A 19,489-nucleotide genomic window follows, 5' to 3' on the forward strand; every position below is an offset into this window, starting at 1 on the left:
TTTTCTATTCCGTTTTTTTGTCGATGTCGACGGTGGTCGCGCGGACGACAAGGCACGAGAAAAAAAAGGAGCGGGGCGGAGGGAGGGAGTATCCGAGACGTTGACGCGCCGCGGCTTGAAGCGTTGCTGGACTGCGTTCCAGGAGAGGCGCGCGTGCGTGTCTTTGAAGTTTTTATTTCGGGCGGCCGCGCAACGGCGTGTGTAAAGGGGGCACGGCGCGGCACGGTGACCAAGCTGTGAGACGATGACTCTGGCGGCTTTCGAAAAAGTGTGTCACTGATTCACGGGGACGGGCGCTTCAATGCGATTGTGAGAGCACAGACGATTGTTCCTTCTCGTCGTCGTCGTCGCCGTCGTCCTTGCCAACGACTTTAAGTATTATAGCAGTACTACGGACGTACTAACCTGGTAGGAGTTTGGTACCAACTACTTCGTAAGTAATCGTCCTCGGGAAGCCCATTTTATTACCATCATTGCGACGCCGACAGGAGACCAGGCCTCCAAGCCAGCCGACGGCGCATGTCCTTTATTGCCGCCAAGGGGGGGCTTGTCGACAGTGACATGCCGTGTCTGCAGCAAGCACATGGACAAGAAAGATCCTGGCTCGGCGGTACCGCCCATACGGGAAAGTGAAACGGGGGGTCGCATGCATGCACGCGCAAGCCGTCCCAGCCGGTTGGTTGAGTGAGTTCGGCGCAGGCTCAAGTTGGAGGTTTGACCTACTACTGGTTGGCGTTGGCCAGGTTTTTTTTCCCTCTCTCGCAAGCAAGGGCCAAGTCAAGATCTGGGCTGGTCTCACTCCAGCAGGGTCTCTCTTTCTTTCTTGATGAGCGGAGCAGGGTCTCGATGTCACGGCGGGTGGGCAACCCCCTCCCGCCGCAGTCGGTGGGCGATCCGTCATCTCTCTGGGGATGGGGACAAGGACGGGACGGGACCAAACAAGTCATCAGCAGAAAGAAGCCCGCAATTTTTTTGTAGGCCGTCGCTCATCTACCGAGCGGCGCGAGATGCTGCGTCGCATCGCGCGGCGATGGTCCGCCCCCGCGTGTCGTCTTTTTTTCGTTTACCGCCGTCACGAACGGAACGACCCGAGGTCTGCTGCCCCCCCTTCTGCGTCTGCAGAGTCTGCAAGAGGCTGGCACGCGCACGCACGCGGCGGCGGCTTCATCTTCAAAGCGGGGGAGGAGCAGGAGGAGGAGGAGGAGGAGGAGGAGGAGGAGGAGGAGGAGGAGGAGGAGGAGGCGGAGGCGGCGGCGCCTCGTCCGATCTTGTCCCCCCCCCCGGCGATGGGCTCATGTCGTGGACGCCCTCCACATGCTGTCGGAGGCGGGCGGGAGATTAGCTTTCAGGGGCCGTGCAGGAGCAGCATGACAAGCAGCGAGATCTGGGGGAAATCGGGGGCGGGCCAAGGCAAGCCACCAAAACGCTAAAGCAAGGCGCCCCCCCTTCAGTCAAGCCCAACGTGGAGAGGCACCTTTCTCGGACGAGGCCGCTGGTGATGTACACAGGATTTGCGGGACGGCCGATGTGTTTGCTCCGTCCCAGCTCAGACATGAACGAGGCGACCCATGTGACATCGCGGGCTGCAGGAGGTAGTAGCAGTCCTGCTTTATTGGTGCAGGGGCATATTGCTGGTTCATGCAGACGACCCGTCGCGACGGCAATTGGACAAGCAGGTTGCACCACAATACGGCTATACCGTGCGATACAATGCTTTTGTCTCGTCATGTTTCTGCCCTTTCGCGTTCGTGCTCGGCCAATGTCCTTCCTTGGCGGGGAGCATCCAGTACGGATGATATCCGTGTTACGAAGCACGTAAGTTACTTACGAAGTACTTCGTACTATGTAGCTAGAAAGCAGATTAAGACTTCGGCAGATGGGACCCCCGTGACCATTTCTTGTGCGACTCCGGCAAGGGCCCATCGTGGCGGCAGTAGGGGCCTTACCTCCTCGTCATGTCTTGGCCGGTATACCAGGCAGTTGGCGTCGCTCACGTGTATACTGTACTACCGCCACGCACTCACCAAATCAATTGCCATCGGCAGTTGCGCTGTATTCGTTTGGGGCGCCGGTGCTACACATGACCAATGTTACACAAGAGCGCAAACAGCCTGAGTGTTGGGCGTCTTTACCACAGCGTCACAACATGAACAGCGGCGGCAATCGCCTCATGTTCCCGTATCATACATCAAAATGAGAAACCAAGTATACTGTACGTATGCCGCTGTTTAAGACAGTTGAGATTGTTTCCCCCCCCTTGTGAGTACTATGTATGTACTATACGCGTTCGTGCCCTGGGGGGCGGCTCGCCTCACATCAGCAGATCGGTGGCCCACAACCAGCGTTGCGATGCATTGACGCTTTGCAACAACAGACTACGACGGCAACCGGGTCGACGGAACGATCTTGATGCGGGGTGAACTGGTCTGTAAACGAGGGCATGGGGGCAGCCACAGGTCAGGACAAACGTGAGAGGAGACCAGGGCTGGCCACAAGGAACATGACCAGGGCGTGCAAGGATACATGAAGACTGGGCGTCCGTGCCATGGACAGCGCGCGCACATCGCAGGCCACAACGACGCCCGCATGACGCTCAGATCTGCCACAGGCGACGGGTGCCGACGTTGACGCGGATCAAAGTCTGCGGTGACGACGAGGACACGGAGACTGTGATTTTTCAGCGCCGACTCTTGCAGACGCCATTATGGCTATATTAGTTTACGGTGTGCTGTCTCATGGGTATAAAAAAACAGTGTCGCCTGAAAACCTTGCTATGCCACCGGGTGTTGCCGAGTCCAGTCTGCAGCGGCCCTGGTCATCATGCTCCATCCATCACTGATCTCGTCCGGAAACCCTCCCGACGTATCCTCCCCCCAGGTCAAGCACGGACCTATATCATCACCGTACATGTACCATGGCGCCGCACATCTTCCCCGTGCTCGACCTTTCCCGTCCAGGCGACCTGCCATGCATGCGTTGTGTGTCTATTCCAGATCGTCGGCGTGCCCCTCTGCCACACTAGCCTCCATCGAGGCCGAATGCAACCCCCAGGGGCTGCCCAACCCGCCCGCTTCGCAAATGCTACCGTACCCTCCGTACTTCGGCCCCGGTAGACGACTTGACATCTGTGGACTTGACGTCCTGAAACAACGGACTGCGAGAGTCGACCTTTGTCACGTTGAGCGGTGGAAGCAGCGTCAGCGTCGAGACGTGCGTGTGGTCGCTGGCCCCGGCCGAGGATCCTGGGGGGTTCATCATCTCGTGGCCGGTGTCGTCGTTGTTGCCCGCCGCCGCCGCCGCCGTCTCTCCAGACGCCGACTCGTGATGCGTCCGCGACTTGGACATGGACGACGTGATGGTCCCGAGCATCCGTGGGAACAGCCGCAGCAGCATGAGGCGCACGGCGGGCAGGCTGGTGCAGATGATGCCCGTGTTGATCTCGATGGTGGACCACAGGACCAGCAGCCACTGGTCCCACGTCGGGTTCGTCGTGTTGGCAAACGTCTTGAGGGAGTTGAGTCGGAGGATCGATATGAGCGTCACCCTGCGGATGAGAATGGGTTAGTCTAGTCCATACTTGCTTGTGCTTGCTTCCCCGTTCCTGTTCAGGGGCACGGGAGTTTCGGGTCAAGGACTGGCTGATGATATCCTGTGCATGGACTTACAACGCGCCTGTGAGAAACATGATTCCCGCCACGACCTTTTTCCTCCTCTCCAGTTGCAGCTTGCGCAGCTGAAAGATGGGTATCGCCAGCAGCCAAATGTCAATGGCAACGCCGAGAACGGCATTCACCCAGCCCGACGCATGCACGTTGATGCAGGTGCCCCTTGGATCCGAATCGAGGTCGAACCTCTTCCAGTAAAAGTCGGGCTTGGTGCACTGCACCGCGTCCTTGATCACAAACGCCAGCCCGAAGACGACCTGGAACGCGGCCGTCGCCCACAGCATGCGGCGCACGCCGGCGCCGGGGAAGATGGCCAGGTAGAAGAGCGACAGCGCCAGCTTCACCATGGCCATGAGCGCAATGTACATGATCTCAGCCAGGTAGAAGAACAGGCCAAAGGCCACCATGCCCTCGGGGCTCAGCGTCCATATGTCCCGCCCCAGGCCGTTGGCCGTGAGCCCCAGCGAGAGGAGCAGCACGCTGGCCAGGCCGACGGGCAGCGTCGCGAGGATGACCCAGTCGTCCGGGGTGAAGCAGCGGGCGGAGCTGACGAAGCGCTTGAAGACGAGGCGCGCGAGGGCTATGCCGCCCGTGGCCATGCCGAGCCCGACGTTGATGTAGTTGAACGTGCCGACGCGGGTGCGCGTTGTGGACGCGCCGCAGGCGACTTCGACGACTCTCCGGGCAGCTGGGGGTTGTTGTTTTCAGCAAAGGGGGGTTACAATATTGCGGTGGTGGGAAGAGAGTGGAAAGAGAGTCCCGACGTACATATTGCTTCGGCAAAGGTGCAGGCGGCCAAGGAACAGTCCATGACCTGTTTGCTCGAGATGCTGTCGCAAAGACACGCCTCGTCGGCGAGGTCGCACGGCGAGGATAGGCAGTCAAGCTGCGCAAACGACATCAGTTGCCGCTCTCTCTTCGAGGAACATGTGAAATCAAGTCGCGCCCGGGATGTTTCCTACCGCACATGCCGGAACACCCCTCGTGACGTTGACTAGGGAAGAGTCTCGCGGTGCCACCAGATGTGACAGTGCTTCATGTTCCGTCCAAGCAGAGTTCCCGCCGGCGGCGACGACGACGCCCAGCATCGGCGCCGCCACGAGAACGAGCGCCGAGGTCAGCATCACAGCGGCATCACCGAACACAACTCATACTTGGTGTAGTCGAGCGCGGAAGTGTCGAGACCAGCGACAATGATGACGAGAGTAATAAAGGGGAATGGGGGCAGGGTTGCCCACGCGACGCGACAGCGTATACAGGTATCAACGTCGATGCACGAGGCGCAGCAGCAATAGAATCTCCACGTCAAAGTTTACTCGCTCGTCGGCGAACACTCGCAGCCGGGGCCGGGTCGTCGGTAGAGGGCACATCCGCGCGCTATGTATACCTGATGTGTGTTTGCCCCGAACGGATGGCCTCCTAGACACGCGGCTGCTGCTGTGGTCCCCGGGGTCAACCTTGGGAACCCTCAATCACCCCATCCATAAGCGAGGGGATCTGTCATCCAGCCCTGGCCGCAGCTCATCATCAGGGAACAAGGTTGCAAATGCCGGCGGGCGCCCCTCCATGTTTCCCCTGGACTGTGGTGTGTGGTGCTGCCTGCTCATAACGCCGGTTAGCGGTTTGACCGCCGCTGGTGCTTTCGCACAGGCCGCTGCTCCCGGCACCGGCAGCCGGCTTTGCAAGGGTCTGCCAGGCATGTATGTTGGGTGGGAGAGAGGAGGACGAGGAATGTGAGAGGGTGCCGGTGGGGACGGAGATGGGGGGAGATTCGTTGATGAGAGCGTGCTTGCTACTTCGAGACGTAGTTGCGAGTGGCGTCGACGGATCAGCGGGATAGCGGGCTCCCCTCTCGACCCCGGGACCCGGACCGCTGCTGTGGGGTCAATGTGCGATTGAGTAAGGGTGGCTGTTGTGAACTGGTGGCCATCACACGGAGCTAACTCTGGCACGATCCGGCGGCCCGAGAGATTGAAAAGAGAGCATTGGCAAAAGGCTCGGGGGTTGAGACGCCTCTAGCAAGACTAAGGGGCATCATCCCTCGTCCGTCAATGGAACAGCATAGGAAGTCGACACGCAAGAGCGTTGGCATTTCCAGTGATGCTCTTCAATGGCCGAATGACTCCACTAGTTGACTTGTTATGTAGGTGCCTGTCGTGGGGGCATCAATGGGCAGGTTGTACTACCGAACTGCCGCCAACATGATCGCAGACCGGACCAACTCACTTACTCGTTGGTTTCGACATTCGAGACTACTATTACTTGAGACGGGGGAAACTGTCTGCGAGCAGAGCACCACATCGCGTGCTCAACTCGGGAAGGTGATGCAACCTGACAGTCACACACACACACAGACGGCTTGCGCAGGTCCGTACCAGGTATTGCTGTAATGCATACAGTACGTGGATGGATTGCCTGGTGGGAGCCGGATCGCCGACATGGACTTGGTGATTCGCGCATGGATGGGTGATTAGGGGTAACAAGGCCCCCTCGGTGTCTCACAGTCGGCGAGCGATTGACGGGCCTGTGCTTCAGATAACCGGCATGCCGAACACTGCCTCCCAAACCCCAACCCCGCTTTCTGTGTTAGGCGAGAGTGTGTTTGGAACAAGTAGCGGACCGGGCCGGTTGTTGGTGTTGATAAGGACCAAACCGTCCGGCGACTCCATCTCCGGGCTCGGGCCTCAAGTGCTCTTGCCGGAGACGCGCGGGCGGGCAAGGCGACACCATCCCCACCTCGCCAAAGGTTCATGATGCTATACTTGAGCCCTTACCCCCCTACTGGACAGTGGCTGAATACCAAAGACCAAGTTACCAAGTTAGTACGGAGGCGACTCAGTCTGTGCGCAAACTCAAATACCCAACACACATAACCGCTCGGTGTCGTGACACAACGAACTATGCCACTCTCAGATATGTAGTAGTTGGTGGCTCCGTACGTGATGAGCCCACCGCACGTTTGTTTGGTTTCACCATGGACTTGGCAGTTTGACAGCTCGCAAGCAGCTTTTCCTTGCATTTTACCACATCCTTGGCGCCTAGGTCTGCATTGTGCTGTCACGGCTTTCACAAATCTGCCGGAAGATCAATCCATCACGTCTTAGAATAGCAGCAAGAAGGAAGGACACGGGAGATTACACGAAGAGGCGTGTTGAACTATCGCCTTGGGCGCAAGGACGGGCTACCGAGCACTGAGTGGCAGCTCTCATCGGCAGTTTGTTTCCGTCGCGACGAGACACGACATCCGCAGGTCGGCAATCGCACGTAGATCAATGCCTGCTGCTGATCTCATGGACTGCTACTGTGGTGGCCAGAACACAGTTCACATACTACATTAAACCCTTCCGGCCATTTATTACTTTGTACGTGCCAAGATCAAGGTTTGATTGATGTGACCACCCGCCTCCACAAGCTGAGAGTTGCTTTGACCAATTCTTATCAACTGCCGTCATCTTTCATTACAACACCCCATTTTCTTCAGTACGCCACCTGTGTACTCAACCCGTCCAACTCCCGCTGGAAGCACCGGTGCTGGGCTACAGACGTGACAAACTTGTCGAGGAACCCCTTGGCATTCTTCGCCGCGCCAACCACCTCACCCAGACCCTCGGGCTTCACGTCCTTGAGCGTCACCACGCCGTAGCTCTCGACGGCCTCGGCGCCCGAGGAGATGGTCACGCCCGGCAGCTGGAAGGCCTTTTCGAGTAGGGCCACGGCCTCGCCCGTCGCCGCCACCGTCTTGAGGTGCCCAAACGCCTCGCGCACCCAGTGCATGGCGCGGCCGCTCTTGAGCAGCGTCTCCGTCGACTTGCTCCCGCCTGGGATGAAGAGCGCGTCGAACATGGTGCTCCGCTGTCCTTCGAGGTGGTGGTCGGGCGTCACGCCTGTCATGCCGCCGGAGGAGGAGGAGGAGGCGTCCTCGCCCGCCGCGAAGATAAGGGAGCGCCGCGTGCCGATGATGACGGGCGTCGCCTTGGCGGCCTCGAGGGCGCTCAGCATGGCTTTAAAGGCCCCGCCGTCGTACCCGTCGGCGATGATGATGGCGATGCGGCGCGACGCAATGGTCGGCTTCTCGGGCGCAAAATCGGCCTGGCTCAGGCCCTTGGCCTTGCGTCCGTGGTTCTGCCTGCCGGCCTTTTCGGGCTTCTTGCCGCCGACCATGTCGGCGACGGTCTGCGCGAGGCCCAGGTCGATGTCGGCGAGCCGCTGCGTCAGGCGCTCGTACACGATGGCCTCGTCGCAGTGGTCAAGTTCAAAGGACAGGGCGGCGATGAGGTGGCTCCTCTCGACCTCGTTGAGGGAGTTGAAGAAGAGCTGCGCTTGGGAGACGTGGTCCCTGAACTTGGCGCTCCTGGCGCGCTCCTTGATGCCGGCCACCTGTTGCGGGTAGTCGACGTAGCCGCCCTCGGCCTCGGTAGCGGGCGGCTGGGCGTCGAAGCGGTTCGGCCAGTAGTTGACCTTGCCCTTGGAGGTGGTGTGCCGCATGGCGCCGTCGCGGTTAAAGTTCATGACGGGGCAGACGGGCTTGTTGATGGGCAGCTCCTGCCAGTTGATGCCGAGGCGGCTGAGCTGCGTGTCGAGGTAGGAAAAGTTGCGGCCCTGCAGCAGGGGGTCGTCGGAGAAGCCGATGCCGGGCACGATGTGGCTGGTGCAAAAGGCGATTTGCTCCGTCTGGGTAAAGTACTCGTCGACGTTGCGGTTGAGCTCGAGCTCGCCGATGCAGCGCACGGGGACGAGGTCCTCGGGCCAGAGCTTTGTGGCGTCGAGGACGTCAAAGTCGAAGTCGTGCTCGCGCGACTCGGGGATGGTCTGGATGCCAAACTTCCACCTGGGGAAGACGCCGTTGTCGATGGCCTCGATGAGGTCCTTGCGGTGGAAGTCGGGGTCCTGGCCCGCGATCTTGAAGGCCTCGTCCCAGACGAGCGAGTGGACGCCGAGCTCCGGGGTGAAGTGGAACTTGACAAAGTGCCGCTCGCCCCCGTCGTTGATGAGCGTGTACGTGTTGACGCCGAAGCCCTGCATCATGCGGTAGGAGCGCGGGATGGCGCGGTCCGACATGGTCCACATGTACATGTGCGTGGCCTCGGAGTGCCCGTACACGAAGTCCCAGAAGTTGTTGTGCGCCGACTGCGCCTGCGGCACCTCGTTGTGCGGCTCCGGCTTGCCCGCGTGGATGAGGTCGGGGAACTTGATGGCGTCCTGGATGAAGAAGACGGGCATGTTGTTGCCCACAATGTCCCAGTTGCCCTCGTCCGTGTACATCTTGACGGCGAACCCGCGCACGTCGCGCACCGTGTCGGCCGACCCGCGGCTGCCCAGCACCGTCGAGAAGCGCACGAAGAGCGGCGTCGACCGCGACGTGTCGGTGAGGATGCCCGCGCTCGTCACGTCGGCGGCCGACTCGTGCAGGCGGAACGTGCCAAAGGCGCCGGCGCCGCGGGCGTGGACGACGCGCTCTGGGATGCGTTCATGGTCGAAGCGATGGATCTAGAAAGCGGTCTTTCGGTAAGCAACTGTTGATGTTTGCTTCATGAGAGAGACGTGCTGCCAACATGCTTCATGTTGGGATCAAACATGGCCATAGCAGCGAGGCGCCGCCATGGATGCAAAGGGGAGGGAGAGAGGGAGAGCTGACCTTTTCGCGACCAAACCCGTCCTCGAGGAGCATCGGCCCCGTCTTGTCCTTGCCGTTGACCTTGAGCCAGTCATCCGTGTTGCTTTGCTTGGTGCCAAAGTCGGACGTGATGCGCGTGTCCTTGGTCGGCTCGACGGTGTCCCTGGCCAGATTTTGCGCCTTGACGTCCTGGGAACCCATGACTGCAGATTTGACGTACTGGGCCATCTTTCTGTTGCCTAAAATGATTACGACGGACTGAGCGGTATCCCTATCCTGCGTCTTTGCGCGCCACCGCCCCGGCCGCCTGCATTTTATAACAAGTCGCCCGCCGTCTGGTGACATTGGATGCAAGCGGGCGGTCCATCACGCTGACGTCAACGACATAGTTGAGGCCAGGCCGCGGTATTGATTTGATGGCGCGCGAACGATGGAACTGCCGTGCTTTTCCCGGTAGAATGCCGTGTCAGACATGGGTAAATTTCAGTTCGGGGGGTTTTTCTGTGCTCGATGTGTGCAGAGACTGGCCGATGGTTGATGTAATGACTGCCGGCCGGAGCAGAGCTCCGGACATGACACGGCTCGGCTCCGGATCGATCGGTCGTTGCCGCCACCCATCAGAGCAGCCAAGTCGATTACTACGCCACATCTACCCCGCCAGCCAGCATCTTGCCGCCGTTCCATTACGCATCACAGTCCGTTCAACGTTGTGCGGTGCCACGCACACTCGGGGGTGAGAGGCGCGTGTGGTTGGTCCCCCCCCCCCATGTTGTCTGCCACGAGGGCTCAACCTATTCGCTTTGTCATCCCATTGCACCTTGTAATGTGTGCGGCGTGGTTGGTTCTTTCCTTGATATCCTCCCCTAAAAGGCGAGACAGACAGACGGGGTTGATCGGCGATGCGCCACGCCCCGGAGGAGCCTCGGCAACTAGTACCGACATGTTGGGGTCTGGGGGAGGAGAAGAGGGGGGGTTTAAACGTGTGGCGGTCTTCAGTCGGGGTGAGGCGCACACGCCCCGCGCATCCCGTCTGCACTGACGACAGGTGTCATGGCTGCGGGATGATACTACTTTACTTGACAAACGTCGTCGTAGGCTCGTGAGTTTCTGCGTAATACAGGCAAGTGCCGCAGGGCTGAAGTAGCACGTGAAGAGGCGCCTGCAGTTCGACAACTGTCAAAGACATCAATGTCCGTGCCTGCAGGATGCCTCAATGAAACCAGACAGACCATCTTTTTCTTGTCTCCCTGTCCCTGCAGGCCGCAGCCAGCTCCGGCGCAGCCACTCGCAGTGCGAATCAAATACCACGCGTCGCGTCACGTCAGCGGAAGCGGGATTGTCGCCGTTGTCTCGGGTGGCCAACAAGACGAGGAACCCCGGTGGCTTGCAATCTGAACCATCCACCCACGTCCTCCCTGCGAATCTCCAGTCATGGTACACAGAATTGCACGAGCATGCGTGCACCCGTTACCTATCCGAGATGTAAAAATTCATAGGACAACCACCCATCTCGGGTCGTCTCTGCTCGATATTTTGTAAACAATATCCACAAGTGCCGACAGAGAAAAGAAAGAACCAAAAATAAAGAAATAATCACGAGACCATGCCCATCGAATACGTAACATCAATTATGATGAAATGCTTGCGAGCTCTAGGGTAAGTCAGAATGGAACCGGCCCATTGTTATACCGCTCCCACTTCGGGTTTCGGATCGTCAAATGGGGTTCATCAGCGGCCACGATGACAAACACGCGATTCCCGAGGGGCCCTTTTTGTTCGTCGTCGTCGTCGTCGTTGTTGTTCAGTCTGTCAAAGCATGGCGGCCAGGGGTCCGTGCCATGACTGACTGGCAGGCGTCACTTCAATTTCTCAACGTGGCCTCAATGTCGACGTCGCCAGCCGCGGCATTAATAAAGTAGATTAAAACAGCAGACAGCATGGCGAAGCCGAGTGATCCTACATACCGACGACATCACAGCAGGATAAAGGACCCCCCCGCCGGCGGACTTCGTGGCGTATTTCCCTCCCGATCGCCCGGGTCCGTGTGCTGCAACAAGCCTCTGTCCGGAACCTCCGGGACGGAAACGCGGAGGCAAGTAACTGCCCTGACATATGTATTGGAACATATACTAGAGGCAGATCGGACCAGGACCCCCGCGCACGCACGCGCAAATCCGTCCATCAAACCAGGATAATGCCACGACGTCTGAACGAGGAGGCACCAGCAAGGTGCCAAGCCAGCCAGTTGCACAAATCCGGGGACGGCCGCGTAGCGCAGACAACAAGCCGCCCCTCCCCCGTTTCAATCAATGCGTGACGGGCACACATTTGACTGGGAGGGAGCTGGAAAGCTGAACTAGTAGACAGCAACGGGAACCAGCCGAGGCCCGCTTTAGCTATAGGCCGTCCCCCCTAATATGAAGAAGACTCTCTCAACGTTAGCCCGATGCTCCGTTCCTGGCACGCCAAGCCCACTCGAATTGACGCATGTGCAATTCGACGCCCAGTGTGAGCGAGCGTCTCTCCTACTACATATAATAAACAACCTGTCTGTCATTCGCTACTTTACAGACCGGTTTGGCGTGGCGTGCTTTGTCTGTTGTCGACCCTTCCCCCCCCCATCTCTCTTTGCAGCTGCATGCATGACATAGACGTTGTGTCTTCATGTCAACAGGATCAACCAAGTGGCAAGCAACCCTCCTCCAGTCTGGTCCTTGAACCTCCATAGTTGAGATTGGAAACGTTCCCTCGGTTGCCCAACTCGCCAAAGCGCGAGCCAGCGAGCGAGAGAGAGAGAGAGAGCGAGAGAGAGAGAGAGATAGGGAAAAGACCACAAAGAGAGATTACAGAGTCCTTCCCATCGACGGGCTTGCGCCTGCTACGCAAAAAAAAACCTTAACCAAAGATGCAAGTCACGGCCCTCGCCGTCATCGCCGGCGCGGCGCTCGTCCTCGGCTACATCATCAACAGCATCAACGAGTACCTGCGCCATGCGAAGAAGGCCAAGGAGCTCGGCTGCGAGCCGCCCCTCATTTCGCCAACCGATCCCAGCGGCATCATCTCCTTGATACGCGGCGCAAACGCCTCGCGGCAGAAGCGCCTCCCCGTCTACATCCAGGAGCAGCTCGACGCCGCGGCCGAAAGGCACGGCCGCTACTTCGGCACCGTCATCATCAGGACCCCCTTCTTCCGCAACACCATCTTCACCCTCGACCCCCAGAACATCCAGGCCGTCCTGGCCCTCAAGTTCAAGGACTTTGGCCTGGGGCCGACCCGCACCGATAACATGAAGCCGCTTCTGGGCAACGGCATCGTATGTGTTTCCCCCTGCTGCCCCCCTTCCCTGTCATCTCTTTTTTTTTTCTTCTTTGCTGTATTTTTTCTTTGTCAAAGTTGTAAAACGGTAGCTAGTAGCGAGACAAAAACAAAAAGAAGAAGGCTGACCCAACGGGCCCGCCGGCCGTACCCCTCGTGTGCAGTTCGCCGCCAACGGCAAGCAGTGGGAGCACTCTCGCGCCCTCCTCCGTCCCCAGTTCGTCCGCAGTCAGGTCAGCGACCTCGACCTCGAGGAGGACCACGTCAAGGCCATGATGACGGTGCTGGACCGCAGCCTCGGCCGCGACGGCTGGACCGACACGGTGGACCTGTCCAAGCTCTTCTTCCGCCTCACCCTCGACTCGGCCACCGAGTTCCTCTTCGGCGAGAGCGTCAACAGCCAGCTCGGCGAGGACAACAGCGGCGGCACCGCCGGGGCCAACAACAAGCGCGGCGACGACTTCGCCCATGCCTTTGACTCCTCGCAGCACACCATCTCCACCGGCGCCCGCATGGGCGGCATTTACTGGATGGCGCACACCCCCAAGTTCCACCGCATGGTCAAAAAGGTCCACGAGTTTGTCGACTACTTTGTCGACATTGCCATGAAGCGAAGGACCGCCGGCGGCGACAGCAAGGAAAAGGAAAAGGAAAGGTACGTCTTCCTCCACGCGCTCGCCGAGTATACGCAGGACCCGACCGAGCTGCGCTCCCAGCTGCTCAACATCCTGCTCGCGGGCCGCGACACCACGGCCTCGACCCTCGGCTGGTTCTTCTACACCCTGGCGGACCCCCAGTACAACCACTACTACGCCAAGCTGCGCGCCGTCATCCTCGAAGAGTTTGGCACCTACGAGAAGCCGCGCGACATTACCTTTGAGCGCATGAAGAGCTGCCAGTATCTCCAATGGTGCATCAGCGAGATCCTGCGCCTGTACCCCATCGTCACCATAAACGTGCGCACCGCAGAGGTCGACACGACGCTGCCCATGGGCGGCGGCGCTGACGGGCGATCCCCCGTGTACGTCCGCAAGGGCCAGGACGTCGCATACTCGGTCAGTCAGAGGCACCCTCCCCCCCCTTTCTTTCCCCATCATCGTAGTCCCGAAAGAGGCAGACCACAGCGTATGGATGGATCACGTACCCAAAGGGAACAAAGAAGTGATGAGATCAAACCGCTGACACGCCCGCAGGTGCACGTCATGCAGCGCCGCAAGGACCTCTGGGGCCCCGACGCCGAAATCTTCAAGCCGGAGCGGTGGGAGCACCGTCGCCCGGGCTGGGACTACCTGCCCTTCAACGGCGGCCCGCGCATCTGCATCGGCCAGCAGTTTGCGCTGACGGAAATAGCCTACGTCGTCATCCGCCTGATGCAGCGCATCGACACCATCGACGGCTCCAACATCGGCCCCGTCAAGCACGGCCTGACGCTGACCAACTGTCCCGGCGACGGCGTCAACGTGAGGCTGCACTTTGCAAAGTAGACCGCCGCTTCAAGACTTGTAAAATAAAGTTCATTTGGTCACATTGATTGTTGTGGGGATCTGGCCACTGCACACATGCATGCGGATGATTGCGTAATAGCTCCGACGGTCGGGGACGAAGTTGATGGCATTCATGTCTCGAGTTTTGACCGATGCCCGTCTCCCTGTTCATTTAAAGACTTTGAGGGGGCGGTTCGTGTGTTTTTGCGAGCAAGACGATGATCACATCCAGACGCTACGTATCAATTACTTCAAGTTCGTACAATCTCTTAGCTGAGCTATGCGACATGACACGGCTTCTCTTGTCGTCAATGAGATAGGATTGGACCACACGCCCCGTGGACTAGTGATATCTAATGCTACATGCGGCGTCTTTTCAACGACAACGAGGCTGAGTCCGAAAGCCATGCAGGCGGACTGTCAATGTTCCTGTTGACACTGCGTCCCATGATGTAAGTGCCATCAGTCCTCCCTCACCGAATGCAATACCAACCAGACATGAACCTCTTTTCAAGACGACATGGTTTAAAGGACGCTTTCGGCGTGGAAAGATTAATGGTGCAGTAACGTGACAATGTCCGCCAAATCAGAACGCTTGCCATCCCATCTCAAATCACTACATGTACAAAGTATGACGCCTTATACCAGGGCATTACCAAACTCCGCGTCCCTCCTTCATCCCTCCGTCGCAAAACAACAACAACGTGAATATACTCCCAGCGGCACTACACATACACTCGCTTCACACTGGGCGGCTTCCTCGGATTCGATATCGGCACTGCCTTGTACGTCGGATACGGCGCGCCCCCGGGGATCAGCTCCGGTGCGTGCGGCGGCCGCTTCGGCCCCTTGGGCTTGGGCTTCTTCTTCTTGTTCTTGGATCTGCCCGTCGAGCTGCTCGACGTCGACGACGAACCGTAGCTGCCACCACCACCACCACCGCTGCTACTGCTGCTGCTGTCGCCGGCGGTACCCCCCCAGTCCTGGTACACGTAGGTGTGCCGCTTGTGGCGCGGCGGGGTCTTGTTGGCGAGGCAGATGCCGGCGACGATGACGATGACGACGACGGCGGCGATGGAGCCGAGGATGGCGCCCAGCTGCACGCTGGAAAGGCCGTGCTTGCCGTTATTGTCTGGGACGACGAGGGATGTGGCCGCCGGGTCCGATGATGGTGATGATGATGAGGAGGAGGAGGTGGTGACGGTGGTGGGCGTTGATGAGCCGAGGGTGACAAGCGTGACGAGCGTAGTGGCTGGCCGGGTGAGGGTCTGCGTGAAGACGTGCGGCTCCTGGCGTGCCACTTGCGTGACAAAGTTGCCCGTCCCGGGTGGTGATAAAATCATGTTTGAGCTATTTCACGAAGAGAGAGAACCCCGTTCAAATAATATGCCTTTCGGAAATGCCACTCGTCAACAGAGAAAAAGACGCGCGCGCGTTTGAGCAGCCGTCCCTTTTCAAGTCAGCCGTTCCTTTGAAGTCGACACTATCAGCCGTGCAGCCAGGACGCCCCCAACCTGAAGAGGGCCGCGCTCGTGCCTGGCTTGCCTCCTGTCGCGATACCCGGCCGGCCATCCATGCGTCCCACTTGTCGAGACATCCAGTCATATGACGCGCGCATGCGGTTGTTTCCGCCCACCCTCTTTGGGGTCAACAGGCCTTGCCGCTTCTCGCATTGCGCCCCTTGTGTCGTCGTTGGCGCGGTCGCGCGTGCGCGGGCTCGACAGGGGCGATAGACACCGGCCAGGCAGAAGGGGGTGGGAGTTGGTGGTGGGCTGCCATGGCGGCGTCCATTTTATCCTGTGGTGAGGATGGATGGATGGATGGGGCGGGAGCCCGCCTGCGGGAGCTGCGCGTGCCGCTTTGGTGTGTGTGTGTGCTCGTGTGTGGAGTGCCTACTGTTATGGAGGAGGAGCGCACACCACCTTTGAGAGAGGAGGCGTGCGTCACCTGCCGTCCTGGTGGGCGCGGCCCAATCGCGGACGAGATCGTGATGCGGGCAGTCTTCGTGTGGGTTGGTGGGTGGGTGGGTGTGCATGGGGACGGCTGGGTGCGCTAGGTCCCGCCGCCGCCGAGGAGGTTTTCTGCCTGCCTGTTGAATGATGATGGGAGAAGAGGGCCCCGGGGGGATGGGGGGCAAGACGACAGGGAACGGTATGGATGCTGGACATCGACATCGGCGGCGGCGGGAGTCCCGACCGACTGGGAGCACGGGGGACGGGAATCGCCGGCGGCCCCACACGGGCCGAGAGGACGGAGGAGGTGGGGCCGGTTGGTTGCCACGTTGGGCTGTTCTCTGCTGTCTGCGCCGGCAAAGAGTAGGAGTATGAGGGGGGGTCCGCCGTGTTTCTCGACTGGAGTCGTAATGATTCACTTGATGCCTCAGACGCCTTGTTACTCGCCACGTTCACGTCTTCGTTGAGTCGGTGTTGGAGCATAGACGCCGTCTGGGGCATGCTTCCTTCCTCCAGCTTACATCTGGGCACTGTGCCGGTAGCTGCTCGCGAGTTGCCAAGGGCGACTTGATTTTCAGTGAAACTCGTCGAGAGCCCGTGTCAAGGGATGGAATCGCTCTGCATACGCACGCGTTCATGTATACTGTATGTATACCCGACGGTGGCGCGGGCGAAACCGCCTATCGGATCCGCCGTCGCAGACGTGCAGGTGCAGGCACGCAATCTGCATGAGCTCCAGTGCAGCTTGCGTTCACCACGGCACAGACAACTCCGCTGTAAATTCAGCTACCTCTTTCAAAAGCAGTCGTCACCTTTGTCCTCCGTCCTATACCTCTGGGTCTCCTTCACCCGACGGCTGATGAAGCTCCCATGCTCAAGGCAGCCTTCGGCCGGGAAGGTATGCAGCAGCAGCAGCCTGCATGCGTAAACTGGACCGATATATCTAACCTCAAGTCTTGCCGATGCAGGTCCCGTTTCCCTGCCAATACGTACGTCGATATCGCAGCATGCCCCTCCCCCCATCTTTTCCCCCCGCACTGGCTGGACCGACTTGACGATGGCGTCAAATCCACATGCAAAGCTGTGCAGCCGCATGGCGGCACCGCATTTGAGTTTTGAACCTGCATGCGCACCCCCTACCTCATGGAATAGCAAAATCTGACGAATCTTGCTGAATCTGCGCGCATATCACCCGCGGGGCTCCGCGTTCCTGCGGCCTCGAAGCCAAGGCCATCCCGGCCGCACAGACATGGCCAGGCAACGATGCAGTCGCGGCGTGCGGCCTTGTGGCCGAAAAGGGAAGCCAGACGTCTCAACGTGGACTGGCCGGATTTCAAGCTTCAGCCACCGGCTTGAATCGCCGTGGTTTTAGCACAGCAACGATGCATCTTCTTCCTGCATGGCTGTTTGTAGCGACGACGACTTTGTCAAACAAACAACACGAAGCGTCTCTGATGAAACTAAGCGAGGTGGGACGGTGTGCAGGTTCTGTAAACACATTCTTGGGCTATTATTTATTCCACGGCATTGCCTGCAGAATAGATTCCCGTGAACCGCATGGATCCATGTTCTCAGCGTCAGATTATCAGTAGTGCGACAGTTCCATACCTCTACCCCTTCCTACGCCTTGCTATCCTCGAAATCGCAGCAATAATCGACGACACCTATGAACACAGACATGAACTCAGCACGCGTCAGACACCTGACGCAAGCACTCCTCCTGGGCCTCCAAGCCTTCCTCTCCAGCATCACAGTACAAGCCTACGAGCCAAGTGTGCCGGCTCCTGCAGATACGCCGCAGCAATGCGGCCCGGCGAATGGAGTCAGTTGTCACAAAGCATGCTGTTCCACGGACGGGTTTTGCGGTAGGGGGCCCTCATACTGCGCGGAGTCTGTATGCCAGGTGAAATACAGCGATGTGTGCGAAGCAGTGTAAGCCGCGCCCCCCCTTCATGCTCTGCCAACAGGGGTGATCTTTGTTTGTTAACGGTTGAGCCCGCGCGTGCAGATTTCAACCCAGGGGGCCAGAAACGGATGGCCTTCCACGGCCTAAGGTCGGAAACGTGCCGTATGGTAAGCATGCTTGAAGCAAGAAGCCCTGAAACGGGTCAAGTCATTGACGGACATGTGATGCTCGTGCAGGGAAAACGATCGAATCGTGCGACAAGCCTGGGACCGTGGCCCTCACCTTCGACGATGGGCCATCTATATACACACACAAGATTCTGGACATCCTCGAGGCATACAACGTAAAGGCCACGTTCTTCATCACTGGGAAACAGATGGGCCGCTCCATCGAAGACGCCAAGTGGCGAAATCTTCTCATGCGCATGCACAAGGCTGGGCACCAGCTCGCCAGTCACACGTGGTCCCATCGCAACCTCAACAACAACAACAATAACCATCAAGACCACACCGGTGGTGGTGGCGGCGGCGGCGGTGATGCAAAAGAAAAGAGCGGCCAAGAAGAAGAGAAGAAAAACAAGGAGAAGAATAACAACAAGGAACAGAATAAGAGCAGCATGCTGAAGCCCCAGCGAGACACGGAAATCATGTACAACGAGATGGCGTTCCGCAACATCTTCGAGTGGTTCCCGGCATACATGCGCCCCCCTTACCTCGACTGCGACCCCAACTGCCAGTCGTGGCTCGGCGAGCGCGGCTACCACATCATCTCCGCCAACCTCGACACCAAGGACTACCTCTACGACGACCCCAACCTCATCGAAAAGTCGAGGAAGCTCTTCAGCGACGGTCTGCCTCCGGCGGCCGGCCCCCACCACAAAAACAAAAACAACAATAACAAGGGCTTCATCGTGCTGGCGCACGACGTGCATCGCCAGACCGTCGGACTCGCTTCCTACATGATCGAGACGGCGAAGGCGCGCGGCTACAAGCTCGTGACGGTGGGCGAGTGCCTCGGGGATCCCAAGGAGAACTGGTATCGCAAGGCGTCCCTGGCGCAGGACCAGAGCCAAAACGACAGCGTCCTCGTGTCGGGGAGGATCCGCGCACTGTGGGAGAGGAGGAAATGGAATCGAGGACCCTGATGAGTTTGGGCATGAGCCACAGTGACCAGCTCGGCCAGGGTGGGGGGAGCTTTATTTGCGAGAAGGGGAAGAAAACAAAATTGTATGACGAGCAGCACGTAGAAACGGGTTAGACGTTGGGATATGTCCGAATTTGACAATGTCTTTAACCGAAATCACGTTCAACGTTGGCAGCGGTCATCAGGAACTATCGTGAGGATGTTGCGAAAAACCCACATGTATACATTCGGTATCGACCCCGGACCGGCCCCCGGCAGTTGCTGGCTCATCGGTCGGCAGATGCGCCCATGCGCACCAACAAGTTCAGGCCGTACCAAGTACTACGTTACTTGAGGCGTTTCGTCTATGGCGAGCTTTTATTAGCAGCCTTGATTCGCCCACTCACGGCAAACAACTACCCTACCTAGGT

General features: G+C 58.9%; 5 protein-coding genes across 7 annotated transcripts; 2 read left to right on the forward strand and 3 right to left on the reverse strand.

Annotated features, from left to right (window-relative positions):
* Positions 1–2,852: 2,852 nt before the first annotated feature.
* On the reverse strand, positions 2,853–5,175 carry JDV02_009748 (uncharacterized protein). 3 transcript variants are annotated; one of them, XM_047991430.1, is made up of 4 exons: positions 4,628–5,175; positions 4,434–4,551; positions 3,666–4,353; positions 2,853–3,544 (listed from the first exon to the last, which is right to left on the reverse strand). In XM_047991430.1, exons 1-4 carry the CDS (start codon positions 4,787–4,789, stop codon positions 3,082–3,084), a joined length of 1,431 nt encoding a protein of 476 aa, XP_047847442.1. In that variant the 5' UTR covers positions 4,790–5,175; the 3' UTR covers positions 2,853–3,081. The 3 variants fall into 3 exon arrangements, with proteins under 3 accessions (XP_047847442.1, XP_047847443.1, XP_047847444.1); XM_047991431.1 differs by having other exon boundaries at positions 2,853–4,353; XM_047991432.1 differs by having other exon boundaries at positions 4,434–5,175.
* Positions 5,176–7,010: 1,835 nt separating this feature from the next.
* cat1 (Catalase) lies at positions 7,011–9,838 on the reverse strand. The gene is made up of 2 exons (XM_047991433.1): positions 9,301–9,838; positions 7,011–9,152 (listed from the first exon to the last, which is right to left on the reverse strand). The coding sequence occupies exons 1-2, from the start codon at positions 9,622–9,624 to the stop codon at positions 7,143–7,145; spliced, it is 2,334 nt and encodes a 777-aa protein (XP_047847445.1). The 5' UTR covers positions 9,625–9,838; the 3' UTR covers positions 7,011–7,142.
* A 1,848-nt stretch (positions 9,839–11,686) lies between these two features.
* On the forward strand, positions 11,687–14,339 carry JDV02_009750 (uncharacterized protein). Its single transcript, XM_047991434.1, has 3 exons — positions 11,687–12,592; positions 12,759–13,649; positions 13,788–14,339. Exons 1-3 carry the CDS (start codon positions 12,185–12,187, stop codon positions 14,076–14,078), a joined length of 1,590 nt encoding a protein of 529 aa, XP_047847446.1. The 5' UTR covers positions 11,687–12,184; the 3' UTR covers positions 14,079–14,339.
* Positions 14,340–14,791: 452 nt separating this feature from the next.
* On the reverse strand, positions 14,792–15,967 carry JDV02_009751 (uncharacterized protein). The gene has a single exon (XM_047991435.1). The coding sequence runs from the start codon at positions 15,419–15,421 to the stop codon at positions 14,804–14,806; it is 618 nt and encodes a 205-aa protein (XP_047847447.1). The 5' UTR covers positions 15,422–15,967; the 3' UTR covers positions 14,792–14,803.
* A 1,979-nt stretch (positions 15,968–17,946) lies between these two features.
* JDV02_009752 (uncharacterized protein) lies at positions 17,947–19,080 on the forward strand (the record flags this gene model as incomplete). Its single annotated transcript, XM_047991436.1, has 3 exons — positions 17,947–17,962; positions 18,039–18,098; positions 18,173–19,080. The coding sequence occupies 3 exons, from the start codon at positions 17,947–17,949 to the stop codon at positions 19,078–19,080; spliced, it is 984 nt and encodes a 327-aa protein (XP_047847448.1).
* Positions 19,081–19,489: the final 409 nt, after the last annotated feature.

The sequence above is a fragment of the Purpureocillium takamizusanense genome, chromosome 10 (assembly GCF_022605165.1).
Source record: "Purpureocillium takamizusanense chromosome 10, complete sequence".
Taxonomy (NCBI): Eukaryota; Fungi; Ascomycota; class Sordariomycetes; order Hypocreales; family Ophiocordycipitaceae; genus Purpureocillium; species Purpureocillium takamizusanense.